The 17129-nt window shown below is 47.4% G+C and overlaps 1 protein-coding gene across 4 annotated transcripts in view; it reads left to right on the top strand.

Annotated features, from left to right (window-relative positions):
- EIF2B3 (eukaryotic translation initiation factor 2B subunit gamma) overlaps positions 1-12589 on the top strand; it is a 135100-nt gene extending 122511 nt beyond the window's left edge. For all 4 annotated transcript variants that reach the window (XM_032877608.1, XM_032877609.1, XM_032877611.1 and 1 more), the window contains one exon: positions 12402-12589. In XM_032877608.1, coding sequence (XP_032733499.1) covers positions 12402-12454 — 53 coding nt within the window. In that variant the 3' untranslated portion in view covers positions 12455-12589. The remainder of the gene's footprint in view (positions 1-12401) is intronic.
- The last annotated feature ends 4540 nt before the right edge of the window (positions 12590-17129 follow it).

Genomic DNA, 17129 nt, shown 5'->3' with positions numbered 1-17129 from the left:
AGAGAGAGGAGGAAGCAGGCTCCCTGCTGAGCAGAGAGCCCGATTTGGGGCTCGATATCAGGATCCTGGGATCATGACCTGAGCCAAAGGCAGAAGCTTTAACCCATTGAGCCACCCAGGCGCCCCTTAATTTATCTTAATTGATAAACTTTGTGTGTGTTCTAACTGCTTGACCAACCAGTCATTCCCATCTCTTTCCTATCCTCCGGTCTCCCTATTCCTTGAGAGGCAATATTGAAATTAGGCCAGTTGGGGCGCGTGGGTGGCTCAGTCAGTTAAGCATCTACCTTTGGCTCTGGTCATGATCCCAGATCCTGAGATCAAGGCCACACTGGGCGCCACTCTCAGTCGGGAGTCTGCTTGTTCCTCTCCCTCTGCCCCTCCCACAGCTTGTGCACTCGCTCTCTCTCTCAAATAAATAAAATCTTTTTAAAAAAATTTTTAAATGAAATTAGGCCAATTAATAACCCTGCAATGGCCTCTAAGTGTTCAAGTGAAAGGAAGAATTGCACATCTCTCACTTTTTTTTTTTTTAACGCCTTACTTTAAATCAAAAGCTAGAAATGAGTAAACTTTTAAGTGAGGGAGACATGTTAAAAGCCGAGATAGGCTGAAAGCTGGGCCTTCTGCACCAAATAGACAAGTTGTGAATTCAAAGGAGAAGTTCTTGAAGGAAATTAAAAGTGCTACTGTAGTGAGCACACAAATGATAAGCAAAACAAACTTATTGCTGATGTGGAGAAAGTTTTAGTGGTCGGAATAGAAGATCAAGCCTGCCACAATATTCCCTTAAACCAAAGCCTTACCAGAGCAAGGCCCTCACTCTCTTCAATTCTGCGAAGGTTGAGAGAGGGGAGGAAGCTGTAGGAGAAAAGTCAGAAGCTAGCAGAGGTGGGTTCCTGAGGTTGGAGGAAAGAAGCCCATATTCGTAACATAGAAGTACAAGGTCCCCCTCTCCCTCTGCCCCTTCCCCACAGACCTAACCCCTGCCCCACTTGCTTGTGTTCTCTCTCTCTCTCTCTCTAAAAAAAGAAATATATTTCTTAAGGCTGTAGCTGCCATAGTTATTCCTCTGATGGATCTGGGCAAAATAAACTGAAAACCTTCTAGAGGGGTGCCTGGGAGGCTCAGTTGGTTTCAGCTGGTTTCAGCTCAGGTCATGATCTCAGGATTGGGAGACTGAGCCTGTGTAGGGCTCTGTGCTCAGTGGGGAGTCTGCTTGAGATCCTCTCTCTCCCCTTCCATGTCCCCCTTCCCCACATGCTCATGCTCTCTGCCTCTCTAAAATATATATATATAAAAAAAAAGAAAGAAAGAACATTTGTGATCCATAGGGAGAGGTCAAAATACTATCATGAGCAGGACTTCGGAAGAAGGCGGTTCCAGCCCTCACGGGTGACTGTGAGGGGTTGAGCACTTGAGCGGAGGAAGTGACCGCAGATGGGCTGGAAAGAGCAAGAGAGTCAGAAGAGGCACCTGAAGGAGAGGCTGAAGTGCGGTCGTCCCTTGAGAAAACCTGAACAGGTGAGGAGTTACAGCTTATGGAGGAACAAAGACAGTGGTTTCTGGAGATGGAACCTGCTCCCAGTGAAGACGCTGTGAAGATTGTGGAGATGACAGTAAAGGATTTAGGACATTCCGTAAACTCAGTTGCTGAAGCGGCTTTAGGGTCGGAGAGGACGGAGTCCCCATTTTGAAAGAAGTTCTGCTCTGGGTAAAATGCTATCAAACAGCATCACGTGCTACAGGGAAATCGTTTCTGAAAGGAAGAGCCAATCAGTGCAGCAGACTTCCTTGTCGTATTTGAAGAAACCACCACAACTGCCCCAGCCTTCAGCGCCCACCAACCTGACCGGTCAGCAGCCATCAACAGCGAGGCCAGACCCTCCACCAGCGAAAAGATTAGGACTCGCTGAAAACTCAGATGATAGCCTTTTTTAGCAATAAATTATTTATATTTATTTATTTAGACATAATGCTGTTGCACAATTCATGGACTACTGTATAGTGTAAACATAACTTTTATATGTACTGGGAAACCAAAAAATTCATTTAACTTGCTTTACTGTAATATTCACTTTATTGCAGTGGAACCAAACATGCACCATCTCTGAGGTTTGCCTCTGTGTAGTGCATGAGAGACACAAGAATCAGGGCTTCTCTGATGGGCTGAGAATCTGAATGGTTCCATACTTTGGCTGGGTGTTTTTATTTTTTATTTTTTTTAAAGATTTTATCTATTTATTTATTTGACAGAGAGAGACACAGCAGAGAGAGGGATCATAAGCAGGGGGAGTGGGAGAGGGAGAAGCAGGCTTCCTGGCGAGTGGGGAGCCCGATGCAGGCTCAATCCCAGGACCCTGGGATCATGACCTGAGCTGAAGGCAGACGCTTAACGACTGAGCCACCCAGGCACCCCGGCTAGGTGTTTTTAAACAGAAAATAGACAAAAAGCTCAAGATCAATAAGAATGGCTATTCTTTTTTTTAAGATTTTTTTTTTTATTTATTTATCTACCTATCTGTCAATCAACTCAAGAGAGAGAGCGCACAGGCAGGAGGAGCCACAGGGAGGGGGAGAAGCAGGCTCCCCACTGAGCAGGGAGCCCCACACTGAACTCAATCCCAGGACCCTGGGATCATGCCGAAGGCAGCGGCTCAACCCACTGAGCCACTCAAGCGTCCCTTTCCTTCCCTTTTTTTAAAAGCTACATACCTCCCTTTGGAGCTTTAGAATCAAACAGACCTGGATTCACGTCTCAGCTGTGCAGCTCACTGGTTAGATTTTCCTCCCTAGACCTTAGATTTTCGAAACTAGAAAAATTGAGACAATAACAATGATCTTGGAGAACTGTTGTGAGAAATATAATTAAATGTTGTGAGGCGCACACACAGCTCCGGGAGCACACAAGGGCCCTAGGGTGTCCTGTCCACACAGTCCCTCTGTGCCACTCCACGCCCTGTACATGCCCTCTCTGTCTGGAATCCCTCTTTTGAAGACTCTGCCCAAGTGGTTTTTTCTCCTCTGCAGAACCTTCCCTGACTCTTCCCATAACTCCCTACAGCCAAACGAAGCATTCCTTCTTCCTCTGCACACCTGAACTTTGTTAGCACCTTTATTAAACTATAGTCACAGGTTATAGCGGTTACCTATGACTGTGCTTTCTCTGCTGACTGAGATCCTTAAGGCCAGGGATTGACCTAGTATGCATCCCTAGCTCTCAGAACAGGTTTAGGGGCACCTGGGTGTCTCAGTTGTTAAGTGTCTGCCTTCAGCTCAAGTCATGATTCCGGGCTTATGGGATCGAGCCCCGCATTGGGCTCCCCACTCAGCGGGAAGCCTGCTTTTCCCACTCCCCCTGCTTGTGTTCCCTCTCTCTCTGTGTCTCTCTCTGTCAAATAAATAAATGAAATCTTAAAAAAAAAAAAAAAAGAACTGGTTTATAGTTTATAGTGGGGGGTGGGAATGAGTGAGGGAGGGAATGGGTGAATGAATTTTGGATCCATAGAACCTACTTTCTGAAATTTCAGGGCAGAAACAGGGTTCCAAGAAAGCCACATGTGAGATGGTTGCTATTACCATGAGATCTCCCCTGACTTTTTTTTTAAACTTACGCTTTCACAAGATTCACATGTAATATTGGTAAATGAATTGGGGAGGTGTGGCCTTGGCCTGAAACCATCCTTCACCTTTATTTCTCTACCTGAGACTAGATGCAGCCTTCCTCTGCAATCCCTTTCTTCTCACATTTTAACCACTTTCTTCCTCTATGTGAGAATGGTCATTTCTGAGAAGCCTTTCCCAACTGTCACTAGTTTACCAGTAAGGTAAGCATTATAACGAAGCATCATAACAAACTCTGGCTGATTTAAGCCGATAAAAAAAAAAAAAAATCCGAGCCCACAGTTCTACGATGGCTGCAGAAGCAAGCTTAAAACATACATCAAGATGTATGCGCCAAACCATTGTGCCGAGGACCCCACTGCCATCCTCACTGACCACCGGATACCCCGGCTTGCATTGCTGCTTCCACCACCCAACAAGCCCAAAGTGGGTTCTCTCTGGTTCCTGCTTCTTTGTGTCACTAGTTCTCAGCCCAGAGTTTGGGGTGGCTGCATCTGGAGGTGAAGCCTGGTCAGACATCTATGCCCTTGTTATAAGGAAGGCTGGCATTTTTAATTAGTGGCAGACACATTCCACCCAGTGTCTCACCAGAGAACTTTCAAGCAGGAGCATTGGTCAACAGCAGCACTGTAGCCTTTGGTGTTTTCTTCAGTGATGGTGCGCGAGTGCAAGGGCCGGCACACCAACTGGAACTCCCAGCACTGGCCACGTGGACAGCACTCCCCTCCTGGAACGCCATTGGCTTCCAGTTGTTTGTAGCTTTGAAGATTCATTTCTTTTTAGAGAGCGAGAGAGTATGCGTGCATGCACACACACACACACACACACACACACACACACACACGAGAGGTGGGAGGGACAGTGGGAGAGGGACAAGCCGACTCTGTGCTGAGTGTGGAGCCCTGCGCAGGGCTCGATCTCACCATCCTGAGATCACAACCTAAGCTGAAACCAAGAGTCAGATGCTTAACCGACTGTGCCACCCAGGTGCCCCTGTTGTTTATAACTTTAAAATGTTCTCAGGGGCGCCTGGGTGGCTGAGTGGGTTAAAGCCTCTGCCTTCAGCTCAGGTCATGATCCCAGAGTGCTGGGATCGAGCCCTGCATCAGACTCTCTGCTCAGCGGGGAGCCTTCTTCCTCCACTTTCTCTCTGCCTGCCTCTCTACTTATTTGTGATCCTCTGTCAAATAAATAAATAAATAAAATCTTTGTTTTTTTTAATAATAAAATAAAATGTTCTCAAATACACTATCTTATTGGATTCTCATAAAAACCCTCTGAGGTAGGTAGGGATCCATTACTGACCCATCTGGTGAACTGGAAACTGAGACTTTAAAAAAATTGAAATTTGGGGGCACCTGGGTGGCTCAGTGGGTTAAAGCCTCTGCTTTCGGCTCAGGTCGTGATCCCAGAGTCCTGGGATCGAGCCCCACATCGGGCTTTCTGCTCAGCAGGGAGTCTGCTTCCTCCTTTCTCTCTACCTACTTGTGATCTCCGTATGTCAAATAAATAAATAAAATCTTAAAAAAAAAATTGAAATTTACCCAAGGTACATAGCTAGTAAATGACAAAACTGAGTCTTCAGCCTGAATTACTGCAAGACAGCCTCCTGAAAGACCAGAGGAAGAAACCACTCCTGACTTGGCCAGCAGAATTTGATCAGTGATAGACCTTTTCTCTGTTTAGTCCATCTTCCCCAGACCAATTGGGAAAATATATTTGGCCTCTATATCCCAGCTCTTTCTGATCTTCAGGAACCCCAGGTCTTGGTTATCTCTTCTCCTACTGAATATCCAGCTTACCCAGACCAACCCTTGGGTTACAGAGAAACTTTTTTCTTGGGCACCTAGAGCCTGTTGGTAATTTCTTTAAAATAGGATTCTGATTTAATTTCTTTAAAATAGGATAAATAGGGATGCCTGGGTGGCTCAGTTGGTTGAGCAGCTGCCCTCGGCTCAGGTCATGATCCCGGCGTCCTGGGATCGAGTCCCGCATTGGGCTCCCTGCTCAGCAGGGAGCCTGCTTCTCCCTCTGCCTCTGCCTGCCACTCTGTCTGCCTGTGCTCACTCTCTCTGACAAATAAATGAATAAAATCTTCAAAAAAAAATAAAATAAAATAGGATAAATAGGTACCTGAGTGGCTCATTCCGTTGAGCATCTGCCTTCAGCTCAGATCATGAGCCTAGCAGGGTGCTGGGATTGAGTGCCGCACAGTGGGCAGCCTGCTTCTCCCTCTCTACTCCCCCTGCTTTTGCTGCTCTCTCTCTCCCCATCAAATAGATAGATAGATAGATAAACAAACAAACAAATAAAATAGGATTCAGTTAGAGTGCCTAGCTGGCTTAGTCTATAAAACGTACAATTCTTGATCTTGGGGTTGTGAGTTCAAGACCCATGCTGGGTCTAGAGCTTATTTTTAAAAAATTAAAAAATAGGGGCGCCTGGGTGGCTCAGTGGGTTAAAGCCTCTGCTTTCAGCTTGGGTCATGATCCCAGGGTCCTGGGATCGAGCCCCACATCGGGCTCTCTGCTCCGTGGGGAGCCGGCTTCCCCTTCTCTCTCTCTGCCTGCCTCTCTGCCTACTTGTGATCTCTGTCAAATAAATAAATAAAATCTTCTTAAAAAATTAAAAATTTGGGACGCCTGGGTGGCTCAGTTGGTTGGACGACTGCCTTCGGCTCAGGTCATGATCCCGGAGTCCCGGGATCGAGTCCCACATCGGGCTCCCAGCTCCATGGGGAGTCTGCTTCTCCCTCTGACCTTCTCCTCGCTCATGTTCTCTCTCACTGTCTCTCTCTCAAATAAATAAATAAAATCTTTTTAAAATAAATAAATAAATAAATAAAAAATTTTAAAAGTTAAAAAATTAAAATTTTTTTAAAAATTAAAAAATTAAACTCTTAATTTTAAAAAAGTTTGTTTTTTTTTTTTAAAGAGGATTCAGAACACCCAGCCTTTTCTCTAACCCCATGGAAGGCCTTGGAAAGGGTCCCCAGAGTTTCAAAAGCAGCTGGTCTGTGGAGCTGCTTTCTTATCCTGTCCCCTCCCTGTCACCTCATTGCATTTCTCTGTCCTTCTTTGTTCTCTTCTTTTTTTTTTTTTTTAAGATTTTATTTATTTATTTGACACAGAGATCACAAGTAGGCAGAGAGGCAGGCAGAGAGAGAGAGGAGGAAGCAGGCTCCCTGCTGAGCAGAGAGCCCGATGCGGTGCTCCATCCCAGGACCCCGAGATTGTGACCTGAGCTGAATGCAGAGGCTTAACCTACTGAGCCACCCATGCACCACCCTTTGTTCTCTTCTTTTTGGGTCTGTGGCCCCAAACAATGTTTCTTCCACCTCCTTCCTACCTCTTTGTCTCTGTCCATTGTCTCCTGCTCAGCAGCAAGTAGAAGCATCCTCCAGTGCTTTCTCCTTTTAGTCCCTCCTGGAGCCAGGAGCTGCTTCCTTTTGTGGTTTTTAAGAGTTTAGACTCCACAGGCATATTTGAATGCATGAATTCCTTTTGCCACTGCTCTAGAGGATCCCTCCTTTCTCGTATGCTGGGACCTGGAACTTCACAGCTTCTGCTGCTTCTCCTCCCCATTTCCAATAAAGTCATGGTGCTCCTTCCTTTTACTTTGTGAGGACCCTTTCCATTCTGTGTGCAGAGTGCGTACATGACAATGGAATGCCAGATATTGGGGCTTTGAGTCATGGCATCTCCCATCAGGGAGCACAAAACTGGGCTAGCCAAACCCCTAGGATGTCATAGGCTTTAGCATCTCATGGACTTCTGGCTCTAACACCATGTGTCCCTATTTTAGAAGGAGACCCTTTAATAGTCCTCCTAAAAGAGAGGTTGCCAGGGAAGTATCATCTGGACTGTAAACTGGAAAATCCCAACACTTCCTGTTCCCACTGTCACTTGTCTTTGCAGCTGAGCATTATGCAGAAGGCAAATTCCCAGCCATCAGTGCAGCCCTCCGGAGCTCTACCATGGATGAGCCGGGCAAGCACCAACACCTCAGATCCTCAGCAGCGAACAGCTTAATAGATGGCCGAGTCCCCAGTCAGTCTTCCTCACCTGGAGAGATTTCAGGAAAAAATATTCATCCTCAGAAGCAGTGCCGTTCCCTCTCTAGATTTCAGTCATTTGCATACCAGAGAGTCACTCTGTCCATATGAGTCTTATACCCCCAAAACGTGATTCTTACAAGCCAGTGTAGCCCTCTATGCCCTCTTCTAGCACCAGCAGCAGTATGAGCCGTTTTCTAACAGAACTCTAGGTTTTCTCACCCGCACCCCATCCTACTCAGTTAATGAGATCATCTCTGGCAACAATCCCGGTGGTCAAGTTTGACCTCCCGCTCAAGCCAGTAGGAGAGCCGCAGTTGGCAAAGTAAAAACCTGGAGACTCCGGTTGGAGACTCCATGTGAGTCTCTTCTCCTGGTCAGTGAGATGACTCGAATCTCTTCCCTGTGACCCCAGTGATCAATCCTGTGGCCCTGAAAGTAGACGGGGCGGGCACGAAGGGCAAGTCCTGGCTAGCAGGAATCCTTCCCAGCTTCCCAGCAGTGCAGCTTTTCATCCGCAGCTTGTCATTCCCTTGTCCCACTGGTTTCTCCTCAACTTACCAGCCTCTGTTTGTACTCTCAGGGAAGGCTCCTTAGGATCTGTTTCCAGCCCAGAACTTTTTGAGTGTTCACTGGAACCTGCTTCCAACCCTGGCCAAGCAGAACTAGTACTGCTTGTTGCTGCCCTCCAGATTTCCTCCACCGTACAGAATCCCCGTGAAAATACATCCATCCCCCAAGCACCAGATCTAGTCTGTCTTCCCTGAACCAAATGAGCAAGTCTTCTCCCACCCCCAGGCCAAGAGCAGACCAGAGGGTAGCGGGGGAAATGGGTAGGGCCGGCCAAAGAAGGCTTAAGTGTTTATTTGGAACCTGGCAGAAACAAAGCCTTGTCTGCGCCACCCAGACTCACTTGCCCTTCTGGTCTGGAGCACTGAGGGCCACAGAGAGTGTTAATTAGAACTAAGACTGTCTGCAGAACGGTCCAGTATCTCTGGAAACTAGGGAGAGACTGGTGAAAGAAGAATAAATGTTGGGCTCTAGAAAGGAGATGAGGAGGCTGACTCATGGCTGTAGAGAGACAAAGGGTAAAAAGGAGCTTTTGCACAAACCCTGAGAGTCTACCCGAAGTAGTATTTCCTTTACTCTTTCCCGGTCATTCTTATCTCAAGGGTGGATCCTAATTGATAGTCACACTCCAGGACCATCCCCAGCCCTAGGGAATGCAGCGGCCTGAGCAGTATCTGGGCCTCCTTCCCATTCCCTTCACTGAAGAAAACAGATGCTTATGAAGCCCAAAAACGAGCAGCTCGGAGGGCAGGACTCCAGGCCAGCCCCAGCCCCGTTCCATAACTTATGTTTAATACTTATAAAAGCCCGGTGCTGGGCGCTTTCTATCCATTCATCTCATAGAATCCCCACTTGACGAGGGAACTAAAGCCTAAAGACAGGAAAGAATCTGCTCAGAGTCCAATTACAACTCTTTTTGGACGCCCGGGTGGCTCTGTTGGTTAAGTGTGTGCCTCTGGCTCAGGTCTCCATCTCAGGGTCCTGGGGCGGAGTCCCGCATCTCCCTCTGCCTGCCACTCCCCCTCCCCTGCTTATACTCTCACTCTGTCAAATAAATAAATAAAATCTTTAAAAAAAAAAAAAAAAAAAAAAAAAAACACTGGGGCGCCTGGGTGGCTCAGTAGGTTAAAGCCTCTGCCTTCGGCTCAGGTCATGATCTCAGGGTCCTGGGATCGAGCCCCGCATCGGGCTCTCTGCTCAGCAGGGAGCCTGCTTCCTCCTTTCTCTGCCTGCCTCTCTGCCTACTTGTGATCTCTGTCAAATAAATAAATAAAATCTTTAAAAAAAAATAAGTAAAAAATAAAAAACAAAACAAAACACAACTCAAGTCCTTTTGACTCAGAAGGTCTTTCCTTTCCGGCATTGTCATCTTTTCTTCCTAGCTTTCCTATCCTTTTCTTCTCTGAGTTTGCCGCTGTGCAGCATGATGCTGTAATAGAAGACTTTGTGAAAAGCCAAGACCTAGCTTTCTCTTCCTATGGGGAAAGTTAGAGAAGTAGGCCTGAGGGTGCTCTTCTCTAAGTACCCTTGCCCTAAAGCTCCAAATGTGTCAATTATATCCCGACAGAGGTTGGGCCTTCTCTTCTGTATATGCTTCGTTTCCTACCTCTGTCATGTACCTGTACTGTCACGTAACCCCCAAACACAACACATTCAACAAACTATTACTGCCTCCTATATTCTAGGCTAGAGGTATAAAGATGAATAAGATTTGCCTCTTCCTGTCCATTTGCCCCCAGTACAGAAACAGGCAAGTAAAGAAATAATTACAGAAAAGTTTCTTGGGTGTGATGGCAGGAGATGGTCAGGGTTAATTAAGGACATAAAAGAGAAATCGGTCAGTTCTGGCCCAAGGAAGGAATTAATGCTAAATCTTGAACTTTGGGGCTATTTATCAAATACACAAAGGGAAGACCCTCTCAAGCAAAGGGGAGCGAGCACTTGAAGGCAAAAACAATCCAATGTGTTGGAAACTGCAGGTCATTTGCAAAATCTAGAATATGGGGTACAAGGGAGATATAGCAAGAAACAAAGTGGAAAAGTTGGGTAGAACAGAAGACATGTCTGAATTTTTTTTTTTTTAAAGAACAGTGTTTTGTTTTTTTAAGATTTTATTTATTTATTCGATAGGCAGAGATCACAAGTAGGCAGAGAGGCAGGCAGAGAGAGGAGGAAGCAGGCTCTCTGCTCAGCAGGGAGCCTGATGCGGGGCTCTATCCCAGAACCCTGAGATCATGACCTGAGCCTAAGGCAGAGGCTTTAACCCATTGAGCCACCCAGGCACGCCAGACATGTCTGAATTCTTAAGGTCTCTAAAGCTGCAGTCAGAAACCCCCCTTAGAAGCTCCAGCCTATGGAAAATATGAACAAACCCAAACATGTCTCTGTCAATCTCAGTCCCATCATCAAGGATCTTCATCTTGCTGCACCGACCCCTTCGAAGACTGAAGTAGAGCGTCAGGAAAGCCAAAATTTCTGCCTTACCTATCAGGGTCACATTCAACTTCCCAAGTTATGACAAGAAACATTGGATCCCTAGAAGCCACGGGAAGCTTGCCCAGAAAGAACCGATTTTCAGCCAGCTGGTCAGCTTTTTCTGTCTGAGCCAATAGAGGGCAGGAAAACTCTCCTGTCTCCTGCTTGTGCCTCATACCTCCAGGCAAGAAGTAGAAAACATGCCCCTGGTTCCCCCTACCCCTTCCAGACTGTTGGTTCACTGCCTCCATTCTCTAACTATTATTCCTAGAAAACCAACCCTTTCCTTACCTTCCACCCCATCACTGGTCATCCTCCAGGGTGCTCCCTTAAATATATTGAAGGCTCATAGTCTTCCTCTTCGCTCCTTCTCTTCTAAACATCTTAGACTACTTACACTCAGCTTTACAATTCTCTGAGCTTCTCTATACTCTAACCAACCCTCATCTCCTTTCAACTTTTGCTCTCCACTTGATAATCATACCCTATCCTCATCACTACCCAGGACCTCTGAAATCTTTCCTGTGCCAGTAGCTGTGCTGGATACTGGGGTAGGAACATAAATACCCCGGTCCTACCCTTGAGAGTCTTACAGGGAAGTGTAGGAGAATGAGATAATGACATAGAGACAGAGATATGTATCAGGTGGTGTTTTCACAGAGCAGGAAATGGACAGTTTGGAAGGGAAGGTGCCACTAATAGTGGAGCTGCTGGATTAGGGCATTTAGGGCAGAAGTGTGATGGGATGAGGGCCAAGAAAGGCATTCTAGACAGAGGGAACAGCCTGTGCAGAGGTCTAGAGCTACAAAATAGTATGGCTGGCAGGTATACTTGCACAATGGTGGAATGTGAAGCTGTAGGGGTAGGCAAGGATCAGGTCAGGGAGGGCATATTTTGGATATTACAAAACAATGGCCACTGCTTATCCGGCACTTCAGGATTCCTTAAGTCACTGAAATCTCACAACAGCTCTATGCAGTAGGTGGTATTATTTCCATGTGAGGCATCCTCCCTCTCCTTTTGATATCTCCATTTAACTGTTGAGTGTCCCTGCTTCTCACCCTTTCCCCCTCACCCCCTACCATTTGGCCACACCACAGTATTTCATGCTCCCCTTCCTTGTATCTTTATACCTTTGCTCATGTTGTTCCAGCAACCTAGAATGCCTTCCCTTTGATACACTGCCTGAAAAACCTGTATTCATCTTTTAAGACCCATCCAGTTTCCCTCCTGTGTGAAGTGTCCTGGAAGCTAGGTTTAGAAAGAATGAGTCCACAGGCTCCTGGTGGCTCAGTTGGTTAAGCAGCTGCCTTCCACTCCAGTCATGATCCCCAGGGTCCTGGGATCAAGCCCTGTGTCAGGTTCCCTGCTCAGTGGAGAGCCTGCTTCTCCCTCTTCCTGTGCCTTCCGCTCTGCCCACTTATGCTCTATCTCTCTGTCAAATAAATAAATAAAAATCTTTTTAAAAAGAAAGAAAGAGTGAGTCTTTCCCTTCTGTGTTAGAAAATGCTGCCTCTCCTGTAATCCCTTTGGCAAGGTGTATTCCCAAGACCTTCTCAAGGGCAGAGCCACATAGGAGACAAATAAATGTTTATGAACGCAGAAGTTAGAAATAATTTGGTTTGAAATGACACCTTTATTGCCAGTTCTCAAACAACTTTTTTCTTTTCTTTTGTAGCCAAACGAGTGAACGAGGTGATCGTGGGGAGTGACCAGCTCATGGAGATCTGAGTTTTGAGCAAGTCAGACTCCTTTCTCTTGGCCCTCAGAACTACAGATGTTGGCTGGCCCACCTGTTTGACTGTGTATTTATTTCCCAATAAAGAAGGGCTCCCATGGGGCACCTGGCTGGCTCAATCAGTAGAGCATGAGGCTCTTGATCTCGGGGTTGTGATTTTGAGCCCCACATTGGGTGTAAAATTTATTTAAATAAACTTTAAAAGTGGGGGGGGAGGAGCACTCCCATAGGTATGCCAGAGACTTGTGGAGTAGTCGCAAGCTCCACTGATGTGGTGGGCTCCAAGGATACACAGTGTGAGCTTGAGTCACACGGTAAAAACCTTCTAGAGCCAAGCCTAGTCCATAAAAGCATCTTCCACCTGAAAGGACCCAGAGGTGCTTCAATTCCTGACCCTGATCAGGCTTTCTAGACCCACAGGCCTAGCTGCTGGCAGCTGCCAGTTTGGGCAGCCTGGTCCCCGTCCTTAGTCCAGGACTTACTCCTCTGTTCCCCATACCTGCCACACGGATTCCCAGCCCCTGCCACCACCCCACCCCCTCACCTCCCTCACCCGCCATTCACTCCCTACTTCCCAGTCACTAGTCAGTTTTTCCAGGTCAACTGCTGTCTTTTGGAGACTTAAAACATGCAGGAGGCTGCCTTGGCCTAGGCATCAAGCCTAATTCCACTGGTCTCACTGGAGGCAAGAGCAATAAGAGAAAGCCATGGGCCCCTTAGCTCATGCCTTCAGCTCACATCATGATCCCGGGGTCCTGGGAGTGAGCCCTGTGTTGGGCTCCCTGCTTAGCAGGGAGCCTGCTTCCCGCTCTCCATCTGCCTGCTGCTCTGCCTGCCCATGCGTGTGCTCTTTCTCTCTGATAGGTAAATAAAATCTTTTTTAAAATAATTAAATAAAAATAAAAGAGAGCCGTGATCTATGAAGCCAGACAGACTCCTTCTCACCTCCCTTAATGAGGAGTCTAAGGTCTATTCAACCTGGTAAGTAAGAGCCAGGAGCCCATATCATGATTTGAAATTCTTTCTGACTCTTCTCCAGCTGCACTCCTTTATATCCTAATTATACTGCCTCTCCTGCTTGAGATAATTAAGAAGTGAGACTTCCATACTCACAGCGCTTCTGGAATCCTGTCCACCTTCCCCTACCACCCCCACTCCCAAACACACGTACCCTCGGCTCTTGCCTGTCCCTGCACTACTTTACAACCTGCAGGTGTCTGGTGGAAGATAAAAGTGGTTCCTGGGGTGAAATTTCACCTCCTAGAATTATCAAAGTAAAGGTTTCCCTTGATGTGTTCACTGTGGGTGGCAGTAATTATAAAGAATGATTTGAAATACTGGTTTCCACGTTGCTTTAAAAATCCAAAGTCTCTAAAGTTCATTGGAGTAATCTTGCTGGAATCTTAGCACCGCTCTCCTCGAACTTGAGAGAGACTGGATGAGCGCGCCTGCCCTGGGGGGTCTCCACCTCCACCAGCCTTCTTGGGAGCTCTCAAGCTCCACATCCCTACCACTGGGGGGGACAAGGTTTGCCCTCATCAGACAGGAGCTGAAATGGGCCAGCGGAAGTGCTTGAAAGAGACAGGACTTCGGGGAAGGAGGGAGTAAAGAGATGGGGCAGTGCCCCGGTTGGGGGGGGGTCCCCCTTTGGCAATGCAGTGAAATCTGTGGATTCCAGACGACTCCAGGTGGAAGAAGACCTGCCCTCCCCAATGTTGCTTGGCTTTGGGCGATTCACTGCCTCACTTCTGTCCCTGTGTTTCCACATCTGCAAAATGGGAAAGTCACACTGGATAACTTTTAAAGGCTCTTCCTATTCTCAAATTCTGTCCCTCTCTCAGTGCTTTCTGACCCTTGGGATCTGGGTGGCCCAAGAGGCTAGAAGACTACTCCTTGTCAACAGAAAGGGGATGGAACTGGATAGGTTTGGAAGGAAGTAGGCAAGGGGCAAGAAGGGATTGATTAAGCTGTTCCAGAACCTTCCTATACCCCTTCCTGATCTTTCCCACGGAGCCCTTGGAATCTCTGACAATAAGGTAGAAGAAAGACGTCTCCTCTAACTTTCCTTGCACAAGCCCATGAGCAGCCCTGCTCCAAGGAAAGGAGGGAGCTGGAGAAAAGAGGACAGGGTAGGGGTTTCCCAGGGGAAGGCCTTACTAAATGTAAGTCCCAGCCGGGAACAGCCCCCGGCCCAGGACACTGCTGCGATTGTCTCCAGCAGCACCGGGATTGACTGGGTGCCCAAGATGCTTTAATTTCTCTTCTCTTTGCTCTATTTGTTTGCCAAAAGGCAGGGACCATTTTTGTTTCCTTTTGGCAACAGCTACAGAGAGTGTGAATATACCTAAGATATAGCGAGCAATGAATGTCCACTGGCTAGCCGCCTGTCCGTGGGAAAGAAGCCAGAAGAACCAGGCAGGTAAAGGAATCCCCTTTCCCAGGGATGCTCCATGAGGGAAGTGAAGGAGAAAAGGAAGGGGGCTTTCAGTACTGATCACGGAGGACTCTGGGGAGGTGTTGAGCAACTACGCCTGGAGTTCTGGGAGCTCACCAGATCAGATAAAATTTGGCGTCTACTATTCCGGGAACCCCTCCCCCACTAACACCTCACCCCCACCTGCCACCAGGAGCTCCTGAGCCAGTAGGGGGACTGACTGCCAAGGCTGCCCTCCAAGTGTTTTCCCAAGGCCAGAGGCCAAACTTCTTCCCAGTCCCTCACCACATTACTCTTCTTATCCGACTCCCAACCATGGAGGTGGCAGGGAGGGGGATCGTGGGGAATTGTCTTTAGCTGGAGCCCCAAAAGCAATCTAGGGGCCTACAGGGCCCATTTTATAAGCTGTTTCTATTTCTAGAGAACTGCAGAAAGCATACTTTCCTTATCCACAGCCATCCCTACCCCTAAGGAGGTACAGAAGCCAGGCCTTCGTATGCTGCTTTCTAAATAGTTAAATGTGTCTGAGGAAGGGGAAGTGGGTGTGGGAAGGACCACCCAGACACAAGGTCTAGAAGGCTGCGCTCTAATGGAGCTCACAGGGAAAGAAAGAAGCTGGGCAGGAGAACACATTCTACTTGAAGCCAGGATGATTTGTCCTCGACCTGACCCATCTGCCACCACCCAGAAGGACTGCATCAGGGGCTTTTCTGCTAGAGATAAATAGGGAGGTTCTGCTTTGATTCTCAGCGGCTCTCTCCTTACTCCACCTTCAAGGTAAAAGGCCATTTTCTGATCTCTGGTTGCTGCCTCTGACACTAAAGACTTGACAGGTGCTATTGGCCTAAAGCTGCCCGCAGGGAAGGGGGTATATAGTCCCAGGCTTGGCCATTAAACATAATGGATAGCAGGGGGACTGGGGGTTTTGGTGGTGCCAGGGCTCCCTGCTTCCCTCTTCTGCATCTCAGGGTTACTGACTTTGCCAGGCCCAGATAACAGAAGCCAGCCCAAAACATGAGTGAGAAGCCTGGGAAAATGCCAAGGAAAGAGGGTCTGCCCTCCTAGTTGCTCCCACATGGACCCTACCCTGAAGCCAGGCTGGTCACTTTCCAATACCATGTGTGTGTGTGTCTGTGTGTCTGTGTGTGTGTGTTTCACCTCACTTTTCCTGACACTGTTCCTCAGCCACATATATTATCTCATTTAATCCTTATGTCAATTGCCCAAGCTCTCATAAGCAGACCTTGAACCATGTCTTCTCCTTTTGGATTTGGTCATCTTTCCACCTCTCCCATCCAATCCCTCTAACTCCCCTGCGTATCCCAGCTCACAGTGGTTTCCCCTGTGGTCTCTGTGCTCTCCCTTAGGCTATGAACTTCTTAAAAGCAGGTACTCTGCAAATCTCAGAGCTTAGCAAAGGAATAGACACATAATAGACCTTAAGGGCTATTTGTCTCAATCAGTAATTAGATTTACTCCTTGGTGATAATGAATTAATTAGATTGCTTTTCTCTTTTCTCTTATTCTTTGGAGAACTTCTCTGGTTTGAGTCCAAAACACATTCCCAGATCCAGTGGAAGTGACACTGAACAAGGCTGTTCCACAGTGAAGCAGACTGCTTATAGAGAGAAAAGAGGGCCTTCTACTACCCTTCCTGTTCCCTGGGGTCTGTGGCTTCAGCTTGCCCTAGCTGAGCTCAGCTACACTCAGGAAATCACTTTGTTGCGGAAAAGAAAGGTCATCGTGGAGCTTGGAGAAGCCAGAGGGCACTAGGCCCTGGGTTGGAATGGTTAGAACTGCAGACCAGTTTCTCCCACACTGGGTCTTTGGACTTTGGCAAGAAATTTTCCCAGCAGGCAAGCCCTACCCTGGAAGCATCCACAGAAATGCTGGACCTGACCACAGTTGTTAGCAATGATGGGCCTGTGGTAGAAACAGAGTCCCAAGGCCCAGATGATTAGGAATCCTTCTGCATGGACTTTGTCTTGCAGAGTCTGGTGAGAGGAAAGGAGGTCTCAAGAGCTACATAGAGCAAAGTCTTTCTACTTGGGTACCCAGCCATACTCAGCTATGGCCCCAAGAGCAATCCAAGGGCCCTTACAGCTAGTTTAGAGGCGATTTCTATAATCAGAGAATTGCTGAGGGTACACTTTCTTTTTTTTCCCCTAAAAATTTTATTTATTTTTTGATAGCAGGAGAGACAGGGAAAGAAAGCATAAGCAGGGGGAGTAGCA

This window comes from Lontra canadensis, unplaced genomic scaffold (genome assembly GCF_010015895.1).
Source record: "Lontra canadensis isolate GAN:19392208 unplaced genomic scaffold, GSC_riverotter_1.0 scaffold60, whole genome shotgun sequence".
NCBI lineage: Eukaryota > Metazoa > Chordata > Mammalia > Carnivora > Mustelidae > Lontra > Lontra canadensis.
The sequence above is the reverse complement of the archived record's forward strand: the minus strand, read 5'-3'. Positions and strand labels throughout refer to the sequence as shown.